The 24,237-nt window shown below is 38.7% G+C and overlaps 1 protein-coding gene across 5 annotated transcripts in view; it reads right to left on the reverse strand.

Annotated features, from left to right (window-relative positions):
• ZNF518B (zinc finger protein 518B) overlaps positions 1-23,278 on the reverse strand; it is a 51,713-nt gene extending 28,435 nt beyond the window's left edge. Inside the window, exons 1-3 of one of the 5 annotated variants that reach the window (XM_069069822.1) lie at positions 23,064-23,277; positions 7,122-10,343; positions 3,906-4,408 (exon numbers count right to left, since the gene is read on the reverse strand). In XM_069069822.1, the coding sequence (XP_068925923.1) occupies positions 4,376-4,408; positions 7,122-10,286 (3,198 nt within the window). In that variant the 5' untranslated portion in view covers positions 10,287-10,343; positions 23,064-23,277 and the 3' untranslated portion in view covers positions 3,906-4,375. Of the gene's footprint in view, positions 1-3,905; positions 10,344-23,063 lie in introns of those variants that run through there. The other 4 variants (XM_069069814.1, XM_069069807.1, XM_069069797.1 and 1 more) reach the window with 4 other exon arrangements.
• Between the last annotated feature and the right edge of the window lie 959 nt (positions 23,279-24,237).

The following is a 24,237-nucleotide window of genomic DNA, read 5'->3' on the forward strand; positions in this document are numbered from 1 at the left end:
GAGTGTCATGGTATAGTATTTACAAGGGCCTTTAGGGATCATTTAGTCCACCTTTATATAAATATACCCAATATAGTAGGTACACATGGGTTTAACCAGAGGAACCTATTACTGCCATACTTGGTATAACTGAGGAAAGAACACTGGATACATAATCCAGAGTTTAGCCAATGTACTAGCTCCAATACTTAGTTGTGTGACCTTGGGAAATTGATTTCACTTGAATGAAAATGTTTCATTGTTTGAAAAAAAAAATTGTACCTACAAGGGGCCTTAGAGATCACCTAATCCAATAATCACATTATATAAAAGAGGAATTTAAGTCCCAGTGACAGAAAATGATTTGCCTCAAGTAACACAAAGAATAAGTAGCAGAACCAGCATATGAAGTCAGGTTCTCTGACTTTAAATCTAGTGGTTTTCCCACTAAACCATGTGGGAATAAAAATACTGACAGTACCTACCTCAAAAGGCTGTCGTGAAGATCAAATGAAATTGATACCTAGAACTATTCAGATGTCAGCTAACATAACTATTATTATACACTTTAGGGGTATGGGAGGAATCTCCCAACTCTTCCAAGTGAAAGTCAAATATACTTGATGCCAATTCTGACAAACATTTTCCACTCTCGTTCTTGCCAAGGTCAGAAGAATAAAATGCTTGGCACAAAGCAGGAATCCTATGTTTCTACTCTACATAAGTAGCAAAGGAAAAACTAAACAATATAAAAGCTCTTCAGTTTAGAGCAGCTAGGTAGTGCAGTGAACAGAGCACTGGCCCTGGAGTAAAGAGGACCTGAGTTCAAATCTGACCTCAGACACTTGACACACTTACAAGCTGTGTGACCTTGAGCAAGTCACTTAACCCCAATTGCCTTGCCCCCCCCCCCAAAAAAAAGGTAACAGTCTAAAATAGCGGTCATGAATTATACTGCAAATGCCAAAACAGCTTTTTTCCCAGATATCCCTTTCCTTGGGTAACAGTGTATGTTCTCTGATACTGCCCTAACCTTATTTAGAAATCATTATGAAACATAATTCCACAACAGTGATTTGCAATCACCCCAAGTAAGTTTGTCAGTACACCTGAAAAACTCCAGAATCACATCTAGCAAGTCAGAAAGGTAATCACTATCACAGTATGGTTCTATGTTTTCTATAGATAAAAAATTCAGATCTAGCACATCTGCATATATCATATTAACAAAAATTCTTAAAATCAAGTGGATACACTTAATACATTGACATTAATCAGTTTAACTAATAAATAACTCAATATTTCTGCTCCTCTTACAGTGAGAACAATGTAATGAAAAGACCATTTAATCCAGAATCAGAAGACCAGCTCTGCTTCTTATATCTGTGTTGACTTTGGGTGAAACACTTAGCATGTCTAGGTCCATTTCCTCATTTGGAAAATGAGGTGGTTAAATGAGGTGACTTCTAAGATCCCTTCCAGCTCTAATGCTACGAGTCTATGAAATAAGTACAGATACTCAGAGTAACTCAGAGGTTTCTATCTTCCAGTTTGGGCCAGGGTGGACCTCTTTTTTGGAGATGTCAATATCAACATGGGAAGAGGTGGGTCATGAATAGTTTCAGTATTTCAAGGATCTGTATCATTGGCATGGGTTTTTCCTGCATTGACACAGACTGCAACCTCTTTTCTCACCATCACATTTTAAAAGTTACCATGAGAAGAAATTATATCACTCTATGACCAGAGAGTTTTTGAAAACTTCAGTAGGCTAGTTCTTAGATGAGATATGTAATCTAGAATCAGAACTCAAAAGCTTTCCAGGCTGGTAGGCAGGTCCTACCAGACTTTGCACGCTGCTGCCACGGCCTTCAAGAAACCAGGATTAGTTTCCCATCATGATGAGGCACTGCAGGATTTCAGTAGGGGAATAACTATTAACACAAACTGACACAGAAAAAATTGGGACAGGAATAAGAACTGGATGTGATTCCATAAGCAGGTGGAACTCCCAGTAAAGGAAAATCCCTCTACCAATTCAGGACAGCACTTTTTCTGAAACAACAGTTTTAGAAAGTTCCCTAGAATTCTTAGAAGTGATTTGCCATGTTCGTAGTCAATGTCAAAGGCAGGACTTGAACCTAGACCCACCCTCAATAACTAATATTTATGCATAATAGTAAATTTACAAACTTTTACATAATTACACAAACATACAGCCAGCTTCTGGAGTTACTGTCCAGCCCTAGGTCTATGACCTTCTGATTTCATTTGATCCTCACATCCTTGTGATTTAAGAACTATGGGATTCTCTCTCCATTCTACATGAGGGAATAGAGGTGCAGAGAGGCCAATAGACTTGCTCATAGAGTTAATAATTGTTCAAGAATGAATACGAACCCAGGGCTCTCTCGATTTCAGATCTAGTACTCTTACTACTACGCCAAGCTGCTTCTTAACAAGGTCTTCACACTAATATACTTTTAAAATTGGCTCTCCTTGGTCATAGTTAAATAACCCTATCTCTCTTCCAAAGACAGTTGAGTCATATTGACAAGGTTTAAAATTCTAATGGTTTTCCATTTGTCCAGTCCATATTCCCTATCCCATGAGAAATTATCTGCTGGAACATTTTCTATCATAGAAATGAACTGAAATCACAAAAACAGGTAACACTCAACAGGCTGTCCACTCAATTTGAGGACATTTGTCATTAAGACATATGTGAGGATATTTCTTTTTACAGTATCAAACCTAGGTTAAGAAAGCAAGGAAGACATGAGTTCAAACAGGCCTGACATGCTATGTGACTCCAGGTAAGTCACTTAACCTGTTATCCTGTTTCCTTCTATGTAAAATGGAGAAAATAGCACCTACCTCCCAAGGTGGTTGTTAGGATCAAATGAAATAGTTGTAAAGCTCTTTGTAAACCTTAGAAGTGCTACATAAATGCTATTATCAATATCTTACCCCTGAAGCAATCCAGCAAGCTTACTGAGCAACAGGTCTATATGAAACACCAAATTCAACTCTACTGCGAACCTTTCTCAAATGATAAATTTAGTAGTTGCTTTCTTATCTGCCAGTGTCCAAAGAGCTCCACACTTCTACTTCCTTTCCAGCAGCACTCATGAGCAATATAGAATGGCAAGATCAGATTAGTACCTCTAGTTACTCTCTAACCCTTCCCCCAAATCTGAGCAACTACTGCTTAAGAACTCTCCTTTCCTATACTTTTTTTTTTAAAAGAGCAAGCCTAATCAAGCATTTCAGAAGCTATTGTTCAAATGCAAATCAAATATGACTACTGAAGTCACTGAACTGTTGCTCTTCTGGTAGGAACTTAAAAGCTCTGCCACTCACAATCTGTGACATTTAATCTAGCAACAGAAGTTTACCCTTTCATAAAATTAAGGTATCATTTGATGCAAAGGTTAGAGCTAGCTGAGGCAGACATCTTCAAGAACAGCCCAATGACCACTTGTCAAGTCTGTTGTAGAGATCAGGGCACCAGTTGGACCATACGACCTTCAAAGTTCCTTCCAACTATAAGATTCTGTTGTTGTCGTCGTCATCATCATCAGAATGACACCTGAATCACCTACCTCAAAAGACTGTGATGTAAGATATAAAATCTGAACCGCTATAAGTCTTATTCTAGTACAAGGAAGTCACGGCTTTATAATATCCTAGGAATTATAGCTGGAAGGGAAGTTAAGAGAGAATCCAGTCTCACTTCATTTTATTGAGGCCCAAAAAAGTGATGTGACTTGCTCATCACCCATAGGTAGTAAATAGCAAAGCCAGGACTTAAGATTCTGAGTCTTCCTCCAAATTCAATGCCTTCTAATGTCTCAAATTGCCTCATTAAAGTCAGGACTGTAACTCACAACCCAAATTTTCAAATGTTACTTTTAAACAAAAAATCAGGTGGGCAAAACCAATGCAAGTGTTTTATTTAACAAACTTTACAATGTAAACACTTCTATTACTATGTACAAATGTTTGTTTCAAAATTAGAACAGTAACCACAGAAAACATTAATACAGGACCTTAAACAATCCTTCAAATATTCTAAACATTGTACTTTATAAATGCATACAGGTAGAAAACAAATTCCAAAAGGATGACAAAGTTTGAACAACATAACCTCACTTTCTGTAAGATGTAATCCAAAAGTTATCCTGGAAAAGGGAGAGGTTAAGTTTTGTAGGGTTAATACTCTGCCATTTGTAAATTGTAGTGTCTCTGAGGAAGATGAATTTAAACATTTAACTACTTTACAGGGCACCACGGGACTGCTCTACACCTTAATCCCGAATATAGGAAGGTCATCCAATTTTCTGGTCCCATTTCAAGAAAAAAAGGGTTGTACTGAATTCATGTTGAATATTCCTTACAAACTGTGGTTAAGGAGGCCCTTCGAATACTAAAAGAAAGAAAAAACTTTGTTAAAATTTTGTTGTGATTTTCATTAATATAAGTTTTTGAAATGAACATTTATACTCAAATAACTCTTGGGAGATTGCTTCAAGGAAATAAGAAAGTTTTTGTACAGGAAACAATGAGCCTAACAGATTTAACAGTTCTTTTGGATTTTCCTGTGTTTGGAGAACTATGAGTTACAGAATCTAAAGAATTGGAAAGGACTTCAGAGGCTGTGCCTAATAGGGATCTCCTTATAATATCTTTGACAAGTGGTCATCCAAGCTTCTACATGAAGACCTCAAAGAACTCACTCCCTCCCAAGGCAGTCCATTACACTTTAGGGAAATCTAATAATAGTCAGGAATATTTTTGTTTTGACCCAATTGTTTCCCTTAACTATGGAAACACATAAGCACTTGTACCGTACAAAACTCATTTTCATATAAATTAGGTAAAGCTATCTTTTGATGTAATACAGGAAAAACATTAAGAAATATCTGTATTTTATAATGCAAATGAACACTCCAATGTGATCCCTGGAAGGTTCTCAATACTTTGATCTCATTTTTTATTATTTCTACTTCTTCCCAAATCTTACCCTTCCAAAAGTCTAGCTCTTCACAAGTTAACTTAAAAGTCTACCATTTTGTTTGCTTTCTCATAACATCTCAGACACTTCCTTGCAGATTAGAAGAATATAAATTCACATAGTACATGTTTTTTGTTTTTTTTTTACTTAGTTAAGTAATATATATGACCCAGTTCCTAAAAACACCATCTGAAACATCCATATTTTTAATACTGTATTGATGAAATAAAATTATATATTGACAGATTCCTGCATTTGTTCTTGTAAGTCAGGTCCAAATCACCACAAATTGTGCTTTTATTTTCTACAAGTTGAGATCAATACTTATAAAAAATTTACTCCCAAAATAAAGGCATCATTTCTTGAGTATAAAAAGTACTTAAAATTTTTCCAGACTATAGTAATTCTTTATAAAATGGGTCAATGAAAATAGGTACTGCTGACATTTCCAAACAGTACTCTAAAAATATTTGTTTAGCTGCAGATATGAACGCATATATGTACAGAATTTAAAAAAAAAACATTTTTGCCAGCAAAACTCAATTAACTAAAATTGCTGTCATAATTCTATATAAAATGGTATTTGCAATAGTGGGCAATTCTAAATGCAAAATATTTCCTTGTCACCATTTCTTGAAATAAAAAATATGTGACTTTCTTTGAAATTTTAAGGTGAGGAAGAACAGGTTTTGTTTGTATAACCCAGGAAAACATTTTAAGATTAACTCAAAATGGTTACTCCTTCCTGTCCTGCTTTCCCCCCCATCTATACTCCCATTCCCAACTGCCCTTTTTTGACAAGGGACATTTTGCACCTTGGGGTGATTTGTCCCATACCATTAACCACAATAATAGGCACCAGGTACTAAAAAAAGAGGAAAAATCAGGCACTTGGAAAAAAAAAAAGCTCCCTTCCTTCTAGTCCTATCTAATTAAATAATGAGTTCAGACGTTATCTAAGGTCCATTCCACTAGCACGACCTAGGCAATAATCTAGAATCCAATGATAGGGCTTAGAAATGGAAGTCCTCAGATATCTAGTCCAACCAACCTTGTTCTATTTCTGAATAAAGTGGGGCCCAGAAAGAGTGAGCTGGCCAAAGTCACACAAGTAGCAAAGTGAACTTTTGAAGTTAGGTACTATGATTCTAAATCTAGTGCATCTTTTCCACCTCACCACTAGGTGTCTAGTCCCCCTTTCTCATTTTGCAAAATCATATAAGAACCATCAACTTTAGTCTTTTTAAGACTGGGGAAATGTGCAAAGTTTCTAGCATTCCATCATGTTTAGGGCAGTGGTTTCCAACACAAGGGCTGAGAATGTCAGAGGCCCTGGCTGGAGCACAGGAAGAAGAAAAATAAGTAGAACATGAAACTATTATAAGGTCCCATGAAAGCAAATGAGAATTCTTATGTTCCCTCTCACTGCACAGTATTGTAAAACTAGTACCGTATATTTGAGTGGTGTGTGTGTGTGTGTGTGTTTAATGTTAAATGTCTTTACATACACTCAAACAGGTTAGAAACCAAAGTTCCATGAGAAGGAGGGGAAGAAGGTGGGGTAATGGTGGTTCATGGTTCACTATATGACATGCTCTTGCTGTTCACTAATTCTCCTTTGGTAAAAACCAAAGAACTAAAAGACTAAGTGTCAAGGACAACTTAGTCCACTACTTCTGTAGCAATTTATTGCCTATTGAGCAAACAGAGAACACTATTAGCATTTCTACAAAATGTCTCCATAATAGGATGCAGAGTACAGAAGACTTTGATCTGTTTAGAATACTCTGGATAGTTCATTTTCTGAAGTGCTACTAATCTCTTTTTAATCCCTACAAATAAACTGTATTTTTTCTCTCTCTCATTCTGATCACTTTCCTTTCCCATCCCCCCTGCCCTCAAAAAAAAAAAAAATCTACCTAAAATAATAAAAGCCAATTTTTTTAATCCCATCTATTCATTTGGGGACCCCCAAAGGAAGAGAAAGCTGCTCCCAATCTCTGGTTGCTTCTATCAAATGTCGCTGCCCATGACTCATCCACTCTTCCTGGTCTTCATATATCCTTCCACAAAACCAACATTTAAACATACCCTGTACTGATGCACCTGGTAAGGAATCCACTACCTGGTAGCTGTTCTTGTGGATCTTTTTAAGTTTCATTTTCAGCATAGTCTGCTTTTTCACTGGGAACACTGCCTCCATGTTCTGATAGATAAGTCGCCTGTGATGTCGCTTTATACCTAGTTGGTCACATGTTCGTTCTGATAAAACCACTTTGAGGACATTGCCTTTGTACTTGTTGACAACCTTCATCACATTAGACACTTCTATTGAGTCAACATCTGGGTGGTTTAACACAACAACAGGTTGGTTCCGGCGGGGGCACTTAATCAACTGTTCCCTTCTGACAGGCATAAGTCTGAGATGTCTTGATGTCATAAAAATACAAACATCTGGAAGCAAGGGACTGGATTCAGATTTTTTCTTGGACATAACTGCCTGTTTTGTCTTAATTTTGGACTCTGAGGGACCTCCAAAAATCAATTTTTCCTCTTTATCCTGGTCACTGCTTTCTTCTGGTTGTGAACATGGAGAATTTGATTTGCTACAGACAGTACTGGTGGCAAATTCTTGATTTGGCTTATTCTCTAATGATATACCAAGATTTCTGGAACTATCTGTTGACTGACTTTCATTTGTAAAGGAAAAGTCTTTGCCCACTTGTTCAAGAGAATTGAAGGGTACAGATTTTGGTAACAGCCTTTCATTGCCAAACACATCACAAGGCAATTTATTCCCTATTAAATGTTCATTCTCAGTAGAATTGGATGCTTTCAACACAGTCTCTTTTGGAATGAACACAGCAGTGTCAGGATCCTTTCTGGTTTCCCTGGCTTTTGTTTGTTCCTCCACACTGTCCTGCTGTTGCATTTGCTCAAAAGTAAATTGTTCAATATCAGCAGCATTGCTCCGTAATCCCTGGGGTAGGACTGGATCATGACTCGGTGTATTATGTCCTAGAACACAGTCTATGGGAGTTTTCAAAGGTGAAGACTGCTGTTCCACAGTGCTTAAAGGAGACAATGAAGATTTTGAAGATTCAGTAGCAGCAACCAACGGATCAATTTTACTATGCAATGAACTAACTGATTTTGTCCTACAACTTACATTGTCCCATTGAATCCCCTCAGGGATATTTTCAGCCCCAGAGCTAAGAGAAAACACTGATGAAATGATAGGGCCATCTGAAGAAGTGATGTTACTTCCTGAATTCTGAATAGTAACTCCAATAAGATCTTCCATTATGACCTCCTCAGGATCTTGAGTCTTAATATCATTTTCACTAATTAAGTTGATGTGTGATTGTTCACTATGTAAAGTGGAATCCCGCATTTGATTTGGATCATCTGCAGGTTCTTTTACTTGTGCCTGTTTCAGTTTCTCACTGAAAGTAACCATTTTAAAAGTACCAACTTCATTCCTATGCAGAGAGGCCCCTGGGCTCTTTGGCAACGTGCCTCTTTCTGCAAAGGCCCCAACAGCTTCAACAGGTTTGCAGTTTGAAGGTGGTTTCTCAAAATGATTCTGAGATTTGACTTGATTGGGGGAGAGGGCAGGTATATGTGGCAAAACACCTGACCTTTTCATAGGACTGCATGAAGCACCATTATTCACCACAGATAATGAAGAAAAATAATTATTTTGTTTAATATCACCATCTCTTGAGGAAACAGGAGAAAGAGATGTTCTATATGGAACTGAAAGTACTTCTTGCCTCCAATCCCCAGTTCTGTCACTATTTGGACAGGACTCACATTGGTTTTGATTAGTCTCTGATTTATCCTTTAACACTTGAGAAACAGAAGCCTTTCTACAATCTAGATCCTTCGTGTGGGCGTAATCTGTGGAGTGTAGATTACTAATGCCCAATGGCTTCTCAGGACTCTTTTCCATTGCTGGTGGGGTTTGTTCAACAGGCACTAGCTTTTGTTGCTCATTTGGCACTGTGGATTTGTTCACAAAATCATACTTACCTTCAGAGCTGCCAGGTTTAAGGCCATTTTTTTCTTTCAGAGGAATTAGTTTTAAAACAAGTTGCTGGGTCCCATTGACTACCTTAACATCTATCAACTGGGCTAAGCAGTTATCAGGGACTCTAAGTTCTGCTGGCGCAACCACAGTGAGTGGCATGCCTGGCTGCACAGGTTCTTTTGCTGGTGATAACAATTCAACTTCCACGTTTTCATTCTCAAAATGGTTAACTTTGCTTGGTTCAGGAAGGCAGGCTTTATCAGGAGCTGAAGCTGTTTCAACGTTGCTGCACTCCTTAGACTCAGGTAAAGAAATGGCATGGCCTGCTTTGTCCTGATCTCCATGGCCAGGGAAACATAAAGATAAATCTGATGGCTCGTTCAGAAAAGAATTTGACTTAGAAACTTCATTTACAAGAACATCAGGATTCTGTTTTGAAAAATTGGTTCTCTTTGGCTGCTGCTCCCCAGCTTGTTTAAGAAGTCGTTTTTCACCACCAGTCTCATGAACTCGTCTTGTGTGTTTAACTATGTAATCATTTCTGACAGCACCATAGTCACAATACTCACACTGGTAGGGAAATGTCCCTGTGTGCTTCACCAAATGCCTCTGGAATTCTCCTTTTGTGTATGAGACATAGCTGCAGTGAGAACAAAAAAATTTAATCTCTTCATGCTGGAGTGTGTGCTTTTTATACTGCAGAGGGTCCTTGGTAGAAAACCGGCATTTATCACAGTAATATTTGCCTGGCTGAAAGTTTTTCACTTTAAATTGGTTAGTGATAGTCTTTGAAATGGTGTTATCTTTATTTCCTGAATCAATAGCACTTGGTATATCATTCCTACAAGGGAAAGGAGGAGATACACCTAAGTTGCACTTGACACAAACAAAGAACATCTGGTCCTCATTTTGACTGTGTTGGTTATCCTTTTTCAGCTCCTGGAATGGGAATTTTTGTACACTTCTACACCTAACACAAGTAACCATAGATGTCTTGTCATCCTCTGCCTTGGTGTCTTGATAACCATGAGGCTGAGCTTCATTTCCATTGGGCTGATTGACATATTCACCGCTGAGTTGTTTTGGGGATGTAGTCAAAGAATTACTTCTGTCATTCACCTGATCTGTATATAACTGTGGAATTATTTCCTTCATTTTTTTAATCTGCATTTCTAAAAACAATTGTGTGTTGAGTTCCAGGCCTTCACTCAATGATAATACCGGCATGCAATCCTCGGCATATTCTGTTCCTGGCATAGAAGCAGCTGCATAAACAGCCGTGCTTAACGTTCTTTGTTGGCCTTCGACCAATTACTAAAACAAAACAAAAATCAGAAAAGTATAATTAATATAATGAGTCTTACTTTTTTAAGCAATGCTGTCTTAACATTTTATTAAAAATTCATTCATTCATTAAAAATGGCATTCTTAACAATGGACAAGTTTATTTAACATCTCAATAAAGTAAGGCACCAGAAAGCACAGTTTAAAGTTTTTAAAATTGGATGGAGAAGGGAGAGGAGAATGCAAAAATCAAATACAAAGTAAGAAACATCAAATTTGCAAACCCTCAAAATTTCTACTTCAAAACCATCAATGAAGTAAGACCAATTTCAAATGATTTCTAGGGCATAACTGTACTTTCGTTGTTGCTGTTCAGTCATTTCAGTTTTGTCTAACTCTTCATGACCCCATTTAGGGTTTTCTTGGCAAAGATGCTGCAATAATTTGTCATTTCCTTCTCCAGCTCATTTTACAGATGAGGAAACTGAGGCAAACAGGGTTAGCTGACAAGTCCAGGATCACACAACTAAAAAATGTCTGAGGCCAAATTTGAATTCAGGAAGATGAGCTTTCCAGACTTCAGGACCAGTACTCTATCCACTATACCACTGAGCTGCCCAACAGTTCTTTACTTCCCTTCTGAAACAGGAATAGTACTTTATTTCCCTTCTGATAAAGGTAGCAACTGTACCATCTTCATTTCTAGCATGTCTTTCTTTATAGACAGGAAGTTGTTCTTAACCTAAAACTTTGGGCTGTACTATAGGTAATGTCAACTTACTCAATTCAACAACAAAGAACATGTGTCAGTTTCATATCAAACATAACTGGTATTTTAAAACAAATAAAAAGACAATAGTTGATCCTTCTGAAAAACAATGGCCTATAAAGCATATAGTCCCAAGTTTTCTTTATTAACTTACTGTGACCTTAATTACAGAAGTCACAACCTCTGCAACTCAATTTCTTTAATAGTTAACAGGAATGATACTAGAGTTAAGTAAAAATAAGACAATGAATATATAAGTGATTTTAAAAATATTAAACATTTCACAGAATATGATATGTTTTGACACGTCAAGAATATGTGATTTCATCAATGTGGGTACTCCCTTTACCAATGTAGATTTGTAAAGCTTAACAGACAAGCATAAGTTGTTATAGCTGAAAAGTCATTAACTTGTGGGTAAATTTTCTGGCCAGTGACCATCTATACAGTTAAACTGATCCTCTAATAATAAGCTATCAGTCCTCTATTTGAAGCCCTCCTAGCTTCATGTGACCTGCCAAAAGCTTATGCTCAGATGGCATCTTTCAGAAACCCAGGTACATTCCACAGCATGTTTGACAAAGTCAACCAGTCAAAGAAAAACTATATTAAGTGCTTATTATACTGGGAACTGTGTTGTATAAAGGCAAAACCAAGCTCTTCCCACAAGAAGCTCATATTCTAACAGGGGAAATACAATGGGTAAACTTGAGGTACCATCAGGAGGAAGGTGGGAGTGTGGTGGGGGATGGCATAGGACTGGGAAAAGTATCTTGCAGGGTCAGATTTGAGCTCAGTTTTGAAGGAAGCCAAGAAAGCAGAGACAGAGAAGAAAAAAAGCATTCCAGGAATGTGAGCTAGCTAATGAAAATGCAGAGATTAAGGAGATGGAGTGTCATGTATAGAGTTCTGCTTTAATGTAGGCAAACTGATCCATACATATCTCCCTCCCCTCTCGAGGCTCTGTGGGGAGCCTCCCTCCATATCTCTGCAGTTCAAGTGGCTTTAGTGCCTGGGGCTCCTACAGCAGAGGAAGTAGGAAGAGACAGAGGCTGCACTAGCACTGCTGCCCACTGTCAAGGAGTCGAATTTGCGCAATGTAAATTTACATAAATGGATAACTCTGTACAAGGAACACTAAGAAGGCCAGTGTCACTGGATTGTAAAATACGTAGAAGAGAATAAAGTATGAGAAGACTGGAAAGGTGGGAAGGGGCAATGTTGTGAAGAACTTTAAGAGTCAGAGAATCATATATAGTTTTATAGTATATTTTACATATTATATTATATTATGTAATTTTTTGTAAAATTTTAAAAAATATGTACATTAAAAAATATACATTTTTTAAAATGTAAATTTTACATATTATATTATATATATAATTTACATATTATATTATATTTTACATATCATTCCCTATGGTTCCTACAATAGGGAATCTGCGGTTTACTGAGCAGAGAAGTGACATCACACTTGTGCTTTAGGAAGATCACTCTGGTAGCTGAATGGAGATCAGAGAAGTGAGGAACTTGAATTAGGGAGACCAATCAAATGGCTATTGCAGCATGAGATGATGAAAGCCTTCACTAGGGCGGCAGCTATGTCACAGGAGAGAAAGGTAAGTATATGAGAAGATGAGGGGGCAGAAACAGGCTTTGGCAAATGAATACGAATAAGGAATTGAAAATGACACCATATTAGAAGCCTGGGTAACTGAGAAGATGGTGGTGTTCTCAATAATAAAAGGGAAGTTTAGAACAGGGAAAGATTAGGAGTAAAGATAATGAGTTTAGTTTGGGTTATTCTGAGTTTGAGATACCTATGGGACACCTATACAATGTCCCATATGCAGTAAGAAGTTCCAGAGTAGAGGTCAGGGGAGAGAGGTCAGGAGTAGATAAACAGATCTGAGAATCATCTTCACAGAGATAACTGAATCCAACTGAGCTGATGTTACAATGCAAAATAACTTGTACCTCTTGTCCCCTAGGCCCTTCTAGAGGGCAGAGAGTACCACAGAACCTGAGAATCTTTGGTAAGGGTAGAGGCACTGGGTAGGAATCTCCAAAGGGCACATGCTCTCAAATTCTGTCAGTGCTGATACAGGTATTTTCTTCCTGCCCACTGTTAACAAAGAAGTCCCAAAGTAGCACAGCCAGGTGAGAAATGAGTAGCTGTCTGAGCTGTGCTCTCTCCTTAAATGGAGGTTTGGAGTATATGGTTCCACTTTCCAATCAGAGGGGCAAAAAGGTAGTAATGAGGTAGAATACCAAGGCTGATGAGGCTTTACAGAATAATGAAGTTATGTCAATAATGAGATTCTTGGGGCACAGTGGAGAAATCAGTCAGGGAAGTTCTAAAGTAGTACAACAAGGTAAGAGAGAAACAAGGGGCTTATCATCGAAAACTGACTTCTTTTAAAAACCAATGAGTTCATCAGGTTAAAATCACCTCTGAAGGGTCATCTGCACTGCATAATGTCATCATTCTCTTTTACACTGTTGCTCTTGACCTGTGATTTCATGAAAGTGAGAATTACTTTGTGTTGAAAGTCCCTGGGCCAGTGCAAATCAGCTGTGCTTATAGAGCAGCCTGGGACACCAACTTGGTGATTATGCAACATTAAATGAAAACCATGTTCACATGTAGTCCTCTGTCAGGGCTCTCCTGCTTTCCACATAGTGATTTCCTCCAGATGTCAGTTTAGGTGTGGTCACCAGGCAAGACTGTTAATTGTTCCATAATGTGTCTCTGGTAACAATTTCAACTGGCTTCTTCAAGATTCTGACTTTAGCTTCTCAGTTCTGGGTTTGCTTGTGTCCTTTTTAATTTGACTTGTTCTCTCCATTTTCTGTTCAGCTTGGCTTGTAGTTTCTGTCTCTCCTTGCTCTCTGGAAGTGATGTTTATAGTTACATTCCTGATCCTGGGATATTCCATCTGATTTCTTGTTGAAGGCTTTATTCTGTGGCCATAAAGATTCTAGTCTTTCCTTCCCCGGATGTTATTGCTGTTGTATCCAAAGGTATGGCTATAGTTGGGAATTCCCTTTCTGGGCAGGGAAGTCATGTTCCTCTGCTCCTGATACTACCTAATTTTGATGAGTATCACCTCTAATAATCTGTGTTAGCAGTAAACATATACTCAGTTGGTCACCTGGACTTTTGACCCCCAAAAGCCTGAATAAAAAGATAATAAGGAAATTGTTCTTTCACCAACCCTTAAGATTTCTTTTTTTTTTTGTTTTCCTTAAAATTATTTCCATATGAATAAAGCATGTTAAGATAATAAAATCGAAGTGTCTCAGTCTACCTAAGAGATCTAATCTAATTCAAGTTTTACCAATGAAGAAATTGAGACTAAGAGGAAGAGATTTTCCCAAGGTCATAGAGCAAGTGAATCAAACAGCTGAATTTAGTTATTTTATCAGATTTACTCAATTCTAGTTTATAATGCCTTTTTTCTACTACAGTACACTGGACTTCAGTAAGGTATTCCAATACTGTTACCTAGCCTTTATTCTAAATAATATAATATAAACTATAATAGGAAGGGTCTTTATGTAAAGCTACTAATAGATCATATGAGACCTAAATAGTGGGGCTTATAATGTGTCTAACCAATATAACGATGAGGATAATGACTTTAAAATGTAAAATCAAAATACATAGTTGGCAAAAGTCTTAGTGAAGCTTTAACTTTTAATAGCTTTAAACTGAACTGGCCTTGTGGAGTACCCTATATAGTTCTTAATGACTGGAGAATTTTTATTTTCTCACTAAAAGGAGGAATTCAGGATTTTATTTCCTTAAGAGATTCCTCTTAACAAATTCTGATTTTTTTTAAGTAAGCAACTGTTTACTGTCCTGTCAACAATGCCTGAAAGGGCTAGAAATACAGCAGACATTGGCTACAGCATCCATTTAATATTACATAGATTAAATATATATGGAGATTTTGTAAAAGACTCAGAGTAGTAAAATTAAACAGTACAAATGTTTTAAGATTTATTTGGAAATTAGACCCTAGCCATGTGACTTTAAGACTCACAAAGGATGGGGCGGCCAGGTGGCACAGTAAGAGCACCGACCCCAGAGTCAGGAAACCTGGGATCGATTCCGGGCTCAGATACCACCACACCCAGAAATAACTGGCCATGTAACCTTGAGTAAGTTACTTAACCCCAATCGCTTTAAAAAAAAAAAAAAGACTCACAAAGGAGTGGAAAGTACACTTCCCTAACAAATTCTCAAATTCAAGAGGCTCCTTAATCCAACTTATACCTTAACAATCTCTGACATGTACTCAAGTCGCCTTCCACTTGAAAATGGAAAAACCTATTCTAGCCAGAGGTAGTCTTCAAAATACATTAGTAAATTATTATTTCCCCCCCTACTTTTTGTATCAAGCCACAATTTGCCTCTCTTCATCTTCTACCCATTGACCCTGATGTTTGTTGCCTGCTCTGGGGCCAAGCAGAATTCTAAGCGCTCTTTCACATGTTAGTCCTTCAAATCCTTGAAGACAGTTATGATGCCTCCTCACCCAAGTCTTTTCTTCCCCAAGTTAAATGTCCTCAGCTCCTTTAACATTCCCTCTATGGCAGAGCTGTAGCCCCCTTCTCATCCACTACAGTTACCCACCTCTAGGCACATTCCAGTTTGTCAATTTCTTTAATAAAACCTATAACCCAGCCTTGAGCATATTATATAAATGAAAGGAACTTCCACAGAAATACTGTTAATAAGCATATTTTAACACTAGTATGTAATGATGTATGTCAATCTCCAGTGAATTCCTACTCAATCTATTCTGAGCTTTTGTCCAACTTTAGTAGTAAAGTGAGTAACCTGCTAGACTGAAGAGCAGCTTAAGAAACATAAAGTCTCCTCAGAAACCAGTTTGCCTAGGAGAAAAAAGAAAAGCATATAGAAATGAGCAGAGATCACAGAATGGAAACAATGGCCAACTTCCAAGTCATAGAATTTCTACAAGGAAAGCATTTCATAAATCTTAGTAAGTATTGTAGAAATTAATTTGGTGGAATTTTTAAAATAAAATATTAATTTTCAAATCCTTTGCTAAAATGACCAAATAGCCCTTTAGTAGATGTCAACAAAACATTTTTAAGTCTTTCATGGGCATAAGTGAACAGGAGCATGAATCTTTCTTGAGTAATCTGGATCTTCTCAGTTATCATCCCCACTGATCAACAGCTAACAATCACAACGTACTGTCAATCAATAGTATCAAATAAAGAAATCTTGAAAGTAGCTGCACAGAAATCTCACAAGAGAACCTTCATTTATAAGCTGGATGATCTAAACATTAGGAAAATCTGAGCAGGTTTTGCAGAAGCAACCTACAAGTCTTTTGAAATGCCACTGTGTGTATTGATTAAGTGTGAATAAAGAAAAAAACATTTGTTGAACATTTGCTATTAACTATTATTAACATCAAGTATAGGAGGTACAAATAAAAAAGAGACAGTCCTCTACCTTCAAAATGCTCACATCTTAGTGAAATGACGGTCAAGGGGGGCTGTTTCAATTTGTGGAGACAGAGATGCATGAGACACAGGAGAATCAACTGACATGCCCTTTCCAAAAGCAGTGGTAACACTGATTTGACTATGGCTCTCAAAGCAAAAGAGTGAGGCATTGGAGAGTGAAGGGTACCTGTGCATCTAGGGCAAGTGACAAAATGGCCAGCATGAAATAAAAAGCCAATATGGAGAGAAAGACTTTAAATTACTAAAACCACAATGTTACATTTGGCAAGCAGACACTCTTTGGGCAAGTGTCTTTTAGGAGACAGATTGGGAATGGAGTAATGGAACTATAATAGAGGAAGATTAGAAGATTCGTAGGATTTAGAACTGGAAGGGGGAGGGGGTTCATTTAGTACAACCCTGGAAAGTGGAAAAGTATGCTTTGAACTTGATTCTTTAACAGGTGCCTTCTAATGTTTCAAAATAACATACCTCTTCAGGTGCTCAAGCAAGGAATATAGCCTAAAATTCTTCCAAGCATAACCCTCCAGCAACAGCAAGGCCTTTGAAGCTATGATTTATTCCTTAACATGGCATATTTCCAAACATGGGACTAGTTTATCTTCAGAAATAGATGAATCTGACATGTAGAACTGAAAATACTAGGATATTAACAGGTTTTTAGATGTCCATAAAGCTGAATAAATATGAAGAGTTGAGGGAAAAGATGATGAAACATACCTTCTTCCTCAGGAAAGGGAATCAAGACTATCAGCACAAAATGTTGCACACTCCATCAGATGTGGTGATTGTATTTGATTAACTTTATCTGATTTTATATTCATGATAACATTTTTTGACTGTGAAGTTATCAGGAAATGTCTATGGCATTAAAAAAAGCATCAATTTTTTTTTAAAATTCAGGTCTCTGGAAAGAAGCAACTACTGATACTGACAATTCAAAAAAAATCAACAGCTTCATGTGCAAAGAATTGCATTCAGTAAGATAAGGAAAGGTAGTCTTTTCTTTAGTTCCTTTTTTTGAATTTTCTGCTTGACACTAGATGATAGTCTATCAAAAAAAAAATCTTTATTTTACCTTAACATTGACAGTTTGTACTATTTTATGACCAAGCAAGTTTGAACAGAAAAAAAAAACAAAAGATGATGAAATCCTGCAAGTTTAGTTTCCTGTGGAACCACTTTTAACAGCAATAAAAACATTAAAAAATGAATTTATATTTTCTGAATAAACCTGAAATAAAAGCTGCCAAATGTGATGCATTTTTTTAAACACACCAAGTTTTACATTTTTGTATTACTAAAGCTAAAAAGCTTGGATCTGTAAAAGTGTATTTCCATTCAGCACCCATTCCCCTACGACTATGTTTCTTCCACACCCCAAATGTTCATGGCTTCAATATTTACTACTACTTCCATGTATTTAGCCTTTTCTTTCTCTTGTTCATGGTCAAAGCTTTTTTTGGGGGGGAGGGGGGAGATACAGAAGGATTTTAAGATTTACAAAGTGCTTTGCTCACAATAATATAAGGAAGAAAATATAAGGATTACTATAACGTTTTATGGGCAAGAAAATTATAAATCAGAGAAAGAAGTAACTTGCCTCCAGCCACACAGCTCATATGTAGTTAGCAGAATTCAAATATGACCACCTAGTCTTTTGACTACTAATGCATTCATTCCCTTCTCTATTATGCTGTGTTAAAAAAGAAAATCCCTCCAGGGATAAGACTAGGTCAGTTCCAATAATGAATACAGACAAGGCAAGGCACTTCTGCCACTGTAGGTTTCCTTAGGTTCCTAACCTGATCACGAGAGCTCAAGGAAGGAGCCAGAGCCAAGAAACTACAGGATTTTTTTTCTTCTTAAATCAGTCCATAAATTCATACAGTATAGGGGTTTATGCATACATTTCTCATAAGATAGGTAGAAGTAATATCTCTACTTGACAGATGGGAAGAATGAAGTTCAATCAAGTTGCTATGACTTGCCAAAGACCCCCTAACAGATCTGCAGGAGAGCCAAAAGCAGCAACACTGAAAGTAGTAGCTGCAGCTCCACTCTACACTTTTTCCATCACTTGGATACTACTGTTACTCAAAAGGGAAAGGACACTTGGGCAACAAACTTTTATCAAATAAAGTAAGGATACAATAAGTTTTTATTTAGTATGAAGCAGGAAAAAGGAATTTTAAAATCACTTCACATCTCCCAGGGTCAATTTTTTAAAAAATGCAGACAGCCAGAAAGTGAATTTGCCCAACTATTCAACTTTTTCTATCTCCAGAATAAAAGGCCATGTCCCACCCACTTTTACCTCCTGTGACACCAACAATTTGGATATTTTTCTGTAAGAGACAGCTATGTGATTGGAAAGGCACCAGCAGAAAATGAGGCTAGGCCAGCTCTGTGACATCAGACAAAACAACAAAGGACCATGCCACTAGCCTCTAGGTACTCACCTACCATTCTAAAGATTATATAATGTTGTTAATGGTTATGATCAACCATTATTGTTAAGTCCAAAGGCAATGGGATAGGGAAAAAAGTACTAAAATGAAAGAGAAAAACTGGACTCAAATCTCACCTCTACCATTTCCTAGGTTTGTGACCTTGGACAAGCTTATTCTTTGGGGCTCAGTTTCATGACCTGTGATATAGATGTGATGATCTTTGTCCCAGCTCTTAATGAACTGACTATTCCTTTTTTTCCCTTCATTTCTGTTCTCTCGCACACATAACTGACTTGGACCCTCTAAACCCAAAAAGGTCACAGCAATTAAGAGTTTACAATTCTATGGTGCTTTACAGGTTACAAAATAATTTCACTTACATTGTGTGGTCTTCACAAAAATTGAGTTAAGTAATATTATGACAGTTAACATTTATATAGCACTTACTACATATAAAGTACCATGATAAGCAATTTACAATTACTATCTTATCTCACTTCCCAACAACCCTGAGAAGTAGGTGCTATAATTATCCCCACTTTTACAACTGAGGAAACTGAGGCAGGGGTTAAGTCACTTGCCCAGAGTGATTCATCTAGGAAGCATTTGAGGTCAAATCTGAACTCAGGTCTTCCTAACTCCAGCTCCATTCCACTGTTCCACTTGTCTAAAGTTGTTTATAACTATCTTTAGTTCATAGATAAAGAAGCAGATTCAGAAATTCTATGTCCAAATTTCATATCTATCTAACTAGTACACGAGGACTCGAACCAAGGTCTTCTGACTCACTGTACTATGTACAATAAAAAGCAGGGAGAGCCACATTACAGTGAAGAGCATCCAGGAAGGATGTGCATAGTTGAGGAAGATGGCAAGTACCAGAAAATTACTTCAGTATTTGGGGAATAGCTTATTAACTAATAAAATAATGCTTTTCCCTCTTATGAAAAGACTTAAACGTAGAGCATGAACTCTTGTGGGCTATCAGGAATAGCATTATTAGATAGGAAGATATACGTATATGTATGCATGAACACAGTTCCAAAATGCAGAATTAGATTGTTTTTGGTAAGAAACAAAGCCCAATAAATCATTCAAGACTAGCAAATAGTGTACAATCTAGGGCTTCTGTCAAATTAATTTGGCATCCCCCCCCTTGCACTTTTTCCCTTGAAATACATATACTGAAATTCACTGGTTATGATGTAGATTGTATTTCTCCAGGGGAAAAGAAATATGACTTCTTGAACTATGCACCCCACATTGCTTAGAAAAGGACCCTTCTTGAAGTACTCAATTTCAAATGAATCGATTCTGATAATTGCCACTGCATGGAAAAATGGGATAAACATTTATTAAACAACTATGTGCCAGACACTGTGCCATAAATATTACTGCACTTAATAGTCACAACAACCTTGTGAGGTAGCTTCTATTATAATGCTCAGGTTCTAGCTGAGGAAACTGAGACAAATAGAAGCTAAGTGGACATGGAGTTGTGAAGCTGAATCTGAACTAAGATTTTCCTGACTCCAAATCCAGCACTCTATCCAAAGTGCCACCTAGCTGAGAAAAAAATAATTACAAAGAAGTAATGCACATTTCTCTTTGGTAATACTGATACCAGTTCAAATTAAAATGTGTTTGGAAGAAGAACATGTATACTTATAATGCAGATTAATTTGGGGAGGGGAAAAATGGCACTTAACCTGAAGATCATAGAATGCTAAGAGTTGGAAGGAACATTAGGGAGTATCAAAAAGTATTATACACTCTAATATTACTTTAATTTTTCATGAAGCTATAGAAACCTAACAATGATTTTCCATCTAATTAAAATAGAAAAAAAATCAATGTTTCTCTTTTTAAACAAGTTAAGGCACAGCATTTTTTCTTGCTAATTTGGGATTTTATTTCTCCCTCAAACTGCTTTTCTCATCAAATAAGGTTATATAATCTTGAATCTTCATGAAATGAAAAAAGTGGCATAACATGCTCTAAGATGATATAGATATGGTATAGAAATGAAATGTTTCTATAACATTCTATAAACAAAAGAACTGAAAATGTGTGTTTAGAGACCTAGATTCAAGCAGGATGACCCTGAGAAAATCACTTAATGAGGGAATTCAAATTTGAAAAGTGAGTTACAGCTAATGTGAATGCTTTCTACGTTGTGGAGTTACTGAGTCTAGTGTTTCATAAAAATGTATACAGATGTCAGCTATTATTATAAGTGATGGAATACATACTTTGGAGATCAATGAAGGAATCCACTTCTTTCATCTGTACTTTAATTTTCTTATCAAAAGATACCATCTATGAATACATCATCTTTTTCCTATGTATTTCCTTTGTAAGAAATACATTTCACCTCATTGCAAATGGCTACCTTTTAGATTAAATACAATTTTAATACTAAATAGCTTTTGCCTTTTTTTAAAGATGTAATCCACCACTTGATTCAGAACAAGCCTGACATCATAGTGTTTCATCACAATATGAATTCTTGTACTAGTGAGGTAAATGCTGAAATCTCACACACTCTAGACAAGTTCATAGAATGGTTATGTCAGTTTAAGTTATTTCAAAGTTCAGTACCTATATGCAAAAAAAGTATTTATTATTTAAACAGGCACAAAGGAATAAGAAGGATTTAACAGTCTATGTGGTCAACAGAGGGAGTTAATTAAGGTTTTCTCACCAGTTCTCTACACCATGAAATAGTCAATATATCCGAGTAAAGAATTAAATGAAAATTTTTTTTATTTTTTGTTTGATATTTTATCTGGAGCTAGAAAGCAATTTGTATTTTAAAGAGACAAAACCCAAAAATGTCAACACTTACCTCCCATGTATATGAGACTTTTAAATGGTTATCAATTCTACTTTGAATTGGGTGATTACTTTCCCCATCGAATTCAGAGATGGAAATTCAGCCTAGGAGCTTGCAATGCTTAAGAAATATAGCAGTAACACAGAGAGATATAATGGTGAGAGAGAAAAAGAGATTTTCACAATAGATGATGTATCAACGGAGAAAACATTCTGTCCTGTTTCTAAAACTTGGCCAAGAAGAACCAAGGAGGAGGAAAAAATCCAGATGGAGGAAATTCAAATTCGAGATGTTTGTGCTGAGTGGAAGGTGGACAAGCAGTGCTTCTGAAGCCTGGTTCACAAAGCTTGGAACCCCAAGAAGACTGGGTAGGAATGCCCGGCCTTGGAGGTAAAGATGCAAAGATCCTGTGGAAAGGTTTACAGCCAGGTGCCCAGAAAGCCAAGGGGCTGCCCTGGGTCCCCAACCCCGCCCTTCTTCTTGGAATGCAGCTGTATTGGGGATCCCGACCTCCCAGAAAGCTCGGGGCAGCTCTAACCTCCTCCCAGGCAATTGGCACAGCTGCAATTCGCTCCATTACGGTGGCACAGCAGGAAGCCTTTCAGGGAACAGGCTAACGAGCGAGGCTTATCCCTTACCCTCCTCCCGAACCCGAAGACTGCAAAACGTGGGGCGGGGTTTCGCCACCTTTGCAACTTCACTGGAGAAGGCTGGGACGTGGCAGCCAAAGCCCGGGCCTGGAGGTCGTAGCTCATTGCAGTCCGGGCAGAAAACTCCGTGGGCCCCGCGCACTGAGTGGCAGCGGGCGAGGTCTTTCTCCCGCCCCCTCTCCCTCCCCCTCCTTCTCCCGACCTGCACCGATGCCGGTTCCAGCCCAGGGAGGGCGCGCTCGCCCGGCCGCTGCTGCCCCTCCCGGCCATCGGCTCTCCTGCAGCCACGGCCTGACGCCGGCCTCGTTCGCCTCGGCCGGGGAAGGGGCCGGAGGGGAGCCCGCGCGCCTAGGCCTGCACTGCGGCCGAGGTGCGTGGGCTCCCGGGGAGGCTGGGTCGCGTGCGGCCAGGTCCAGCGGGGCTCCTCGCCGCGAACAGCCCGGGCTGGGGCCTCCGCCATTTAAAAGGCCGGCCTGGCCCCGAGCAAGGGCCCGGATGCGGGCCGCCGCGATGCAGAGGGACGCTACTCACCCGGCGGGCCGCTCAGCCCCGGCGTCCGGGGGTTCGGGGTCCGGAGCCGGAGCAGCGTGCTCGCTACAGGCGGGCAACTCCAGCACCAGCCGGATGCACCTTGTCCGGGACGCTGCTGCCTCCGCCGCCGCCGCCGCCGCGGGTCATGGAGGCGCGCGCACGCGCGCGCACGGCGCTCTGTAGTTTCCTACTCTGTGAGCAGAGTCGCCCCCACCCTGCGGAGCATGCTCAGTGGCCGCCTCGCGGCAGCTCGGGAAGTTTGGAAGGCTGTAGGCGCCGATCCTGCACCATCCCGCGCCGCTGGCTGCTCCGCCTCCGGATTTTAGCCCCAACCTCGGGAAGAATGGAGATCGCGGGAGGTCGGTTTTGGGAGGCAGGGAGAAGGGAGCCCTTCCAGCGAGGTGGGAGGGGAACAGGTGTGCCCTAGCCATCCATTGGTCCCTCAGCCATATCCCTGCAGTACTGTAACTACACAAGATGCCTATGCAAATACCTACATATTCACACAGACCTATTCACCACCTAAGCACCACTATTTGGAATTGGGTTTTTACTTTCCCCATCGAATTCAGGGATGGAAATCCACCCTTGTTCTCCTCTTTGCAAAAGAGAACAATAACAGGGTTAAACACACACACACTTAGGAATTCACAGTAGATTCTGATTTCTAAAATTTGGTCAAGAACCACCAAGGAAGGGAGAAAATCCAGATGGAGGAAACTCAAGGTATTTGTTTTGGGTGGAAGGTAGACGACTAGGGCTTCTGAAGTCTAGTTCACAAAGCTTGGCATCCCAAGGTGAAAGGCTAGGAATGCCTTTGTATGTAAAGATCCTACGGAAAGGGTTTACAGGCTGCCCTTGGTCCTCCAACCCCCTACCTTCTTCTTGGAATTAATAAGCTGTATCCCTACCTCCCTGAAAGCTCAAGGCAGTTCTAACCTCCTCCTAGGCAAGTAGGATCAGCTGCAGTCAGACTCACTGAAACTTGACTCTAGCATAGTGATGTCATTTTGGTCCTCTTCGAGAACCAAGGACAACAACCAACTGATCAGTCATGTCCAACTCTTGATGCCCCTGTGGACAACAGCATGCCAATACTATCCATGTGGTTTTCTTGGCAAAGATACTGGAAATGGCAAAATTGTTTGCCATTTTCTTCTCCAGTGGATCAAGG

The sequence above is a fragment of the Petaurus breviceps genome, unplaced genomic scaffold (assembly GCF_028583685.1).
Source record: "Petaurus breviceps papuanus isolate PSGF00001 unplaced genomic scaffold, PetGlider_PUasm1.0 140, whole genome shotgun sequence".
Taxonomy (NCBI): Eukaryota; Metazoa; Chordata; class Mammalia; order Diprotodontia; family Petauridae; genus Petaurus; species Petaurus breviceps.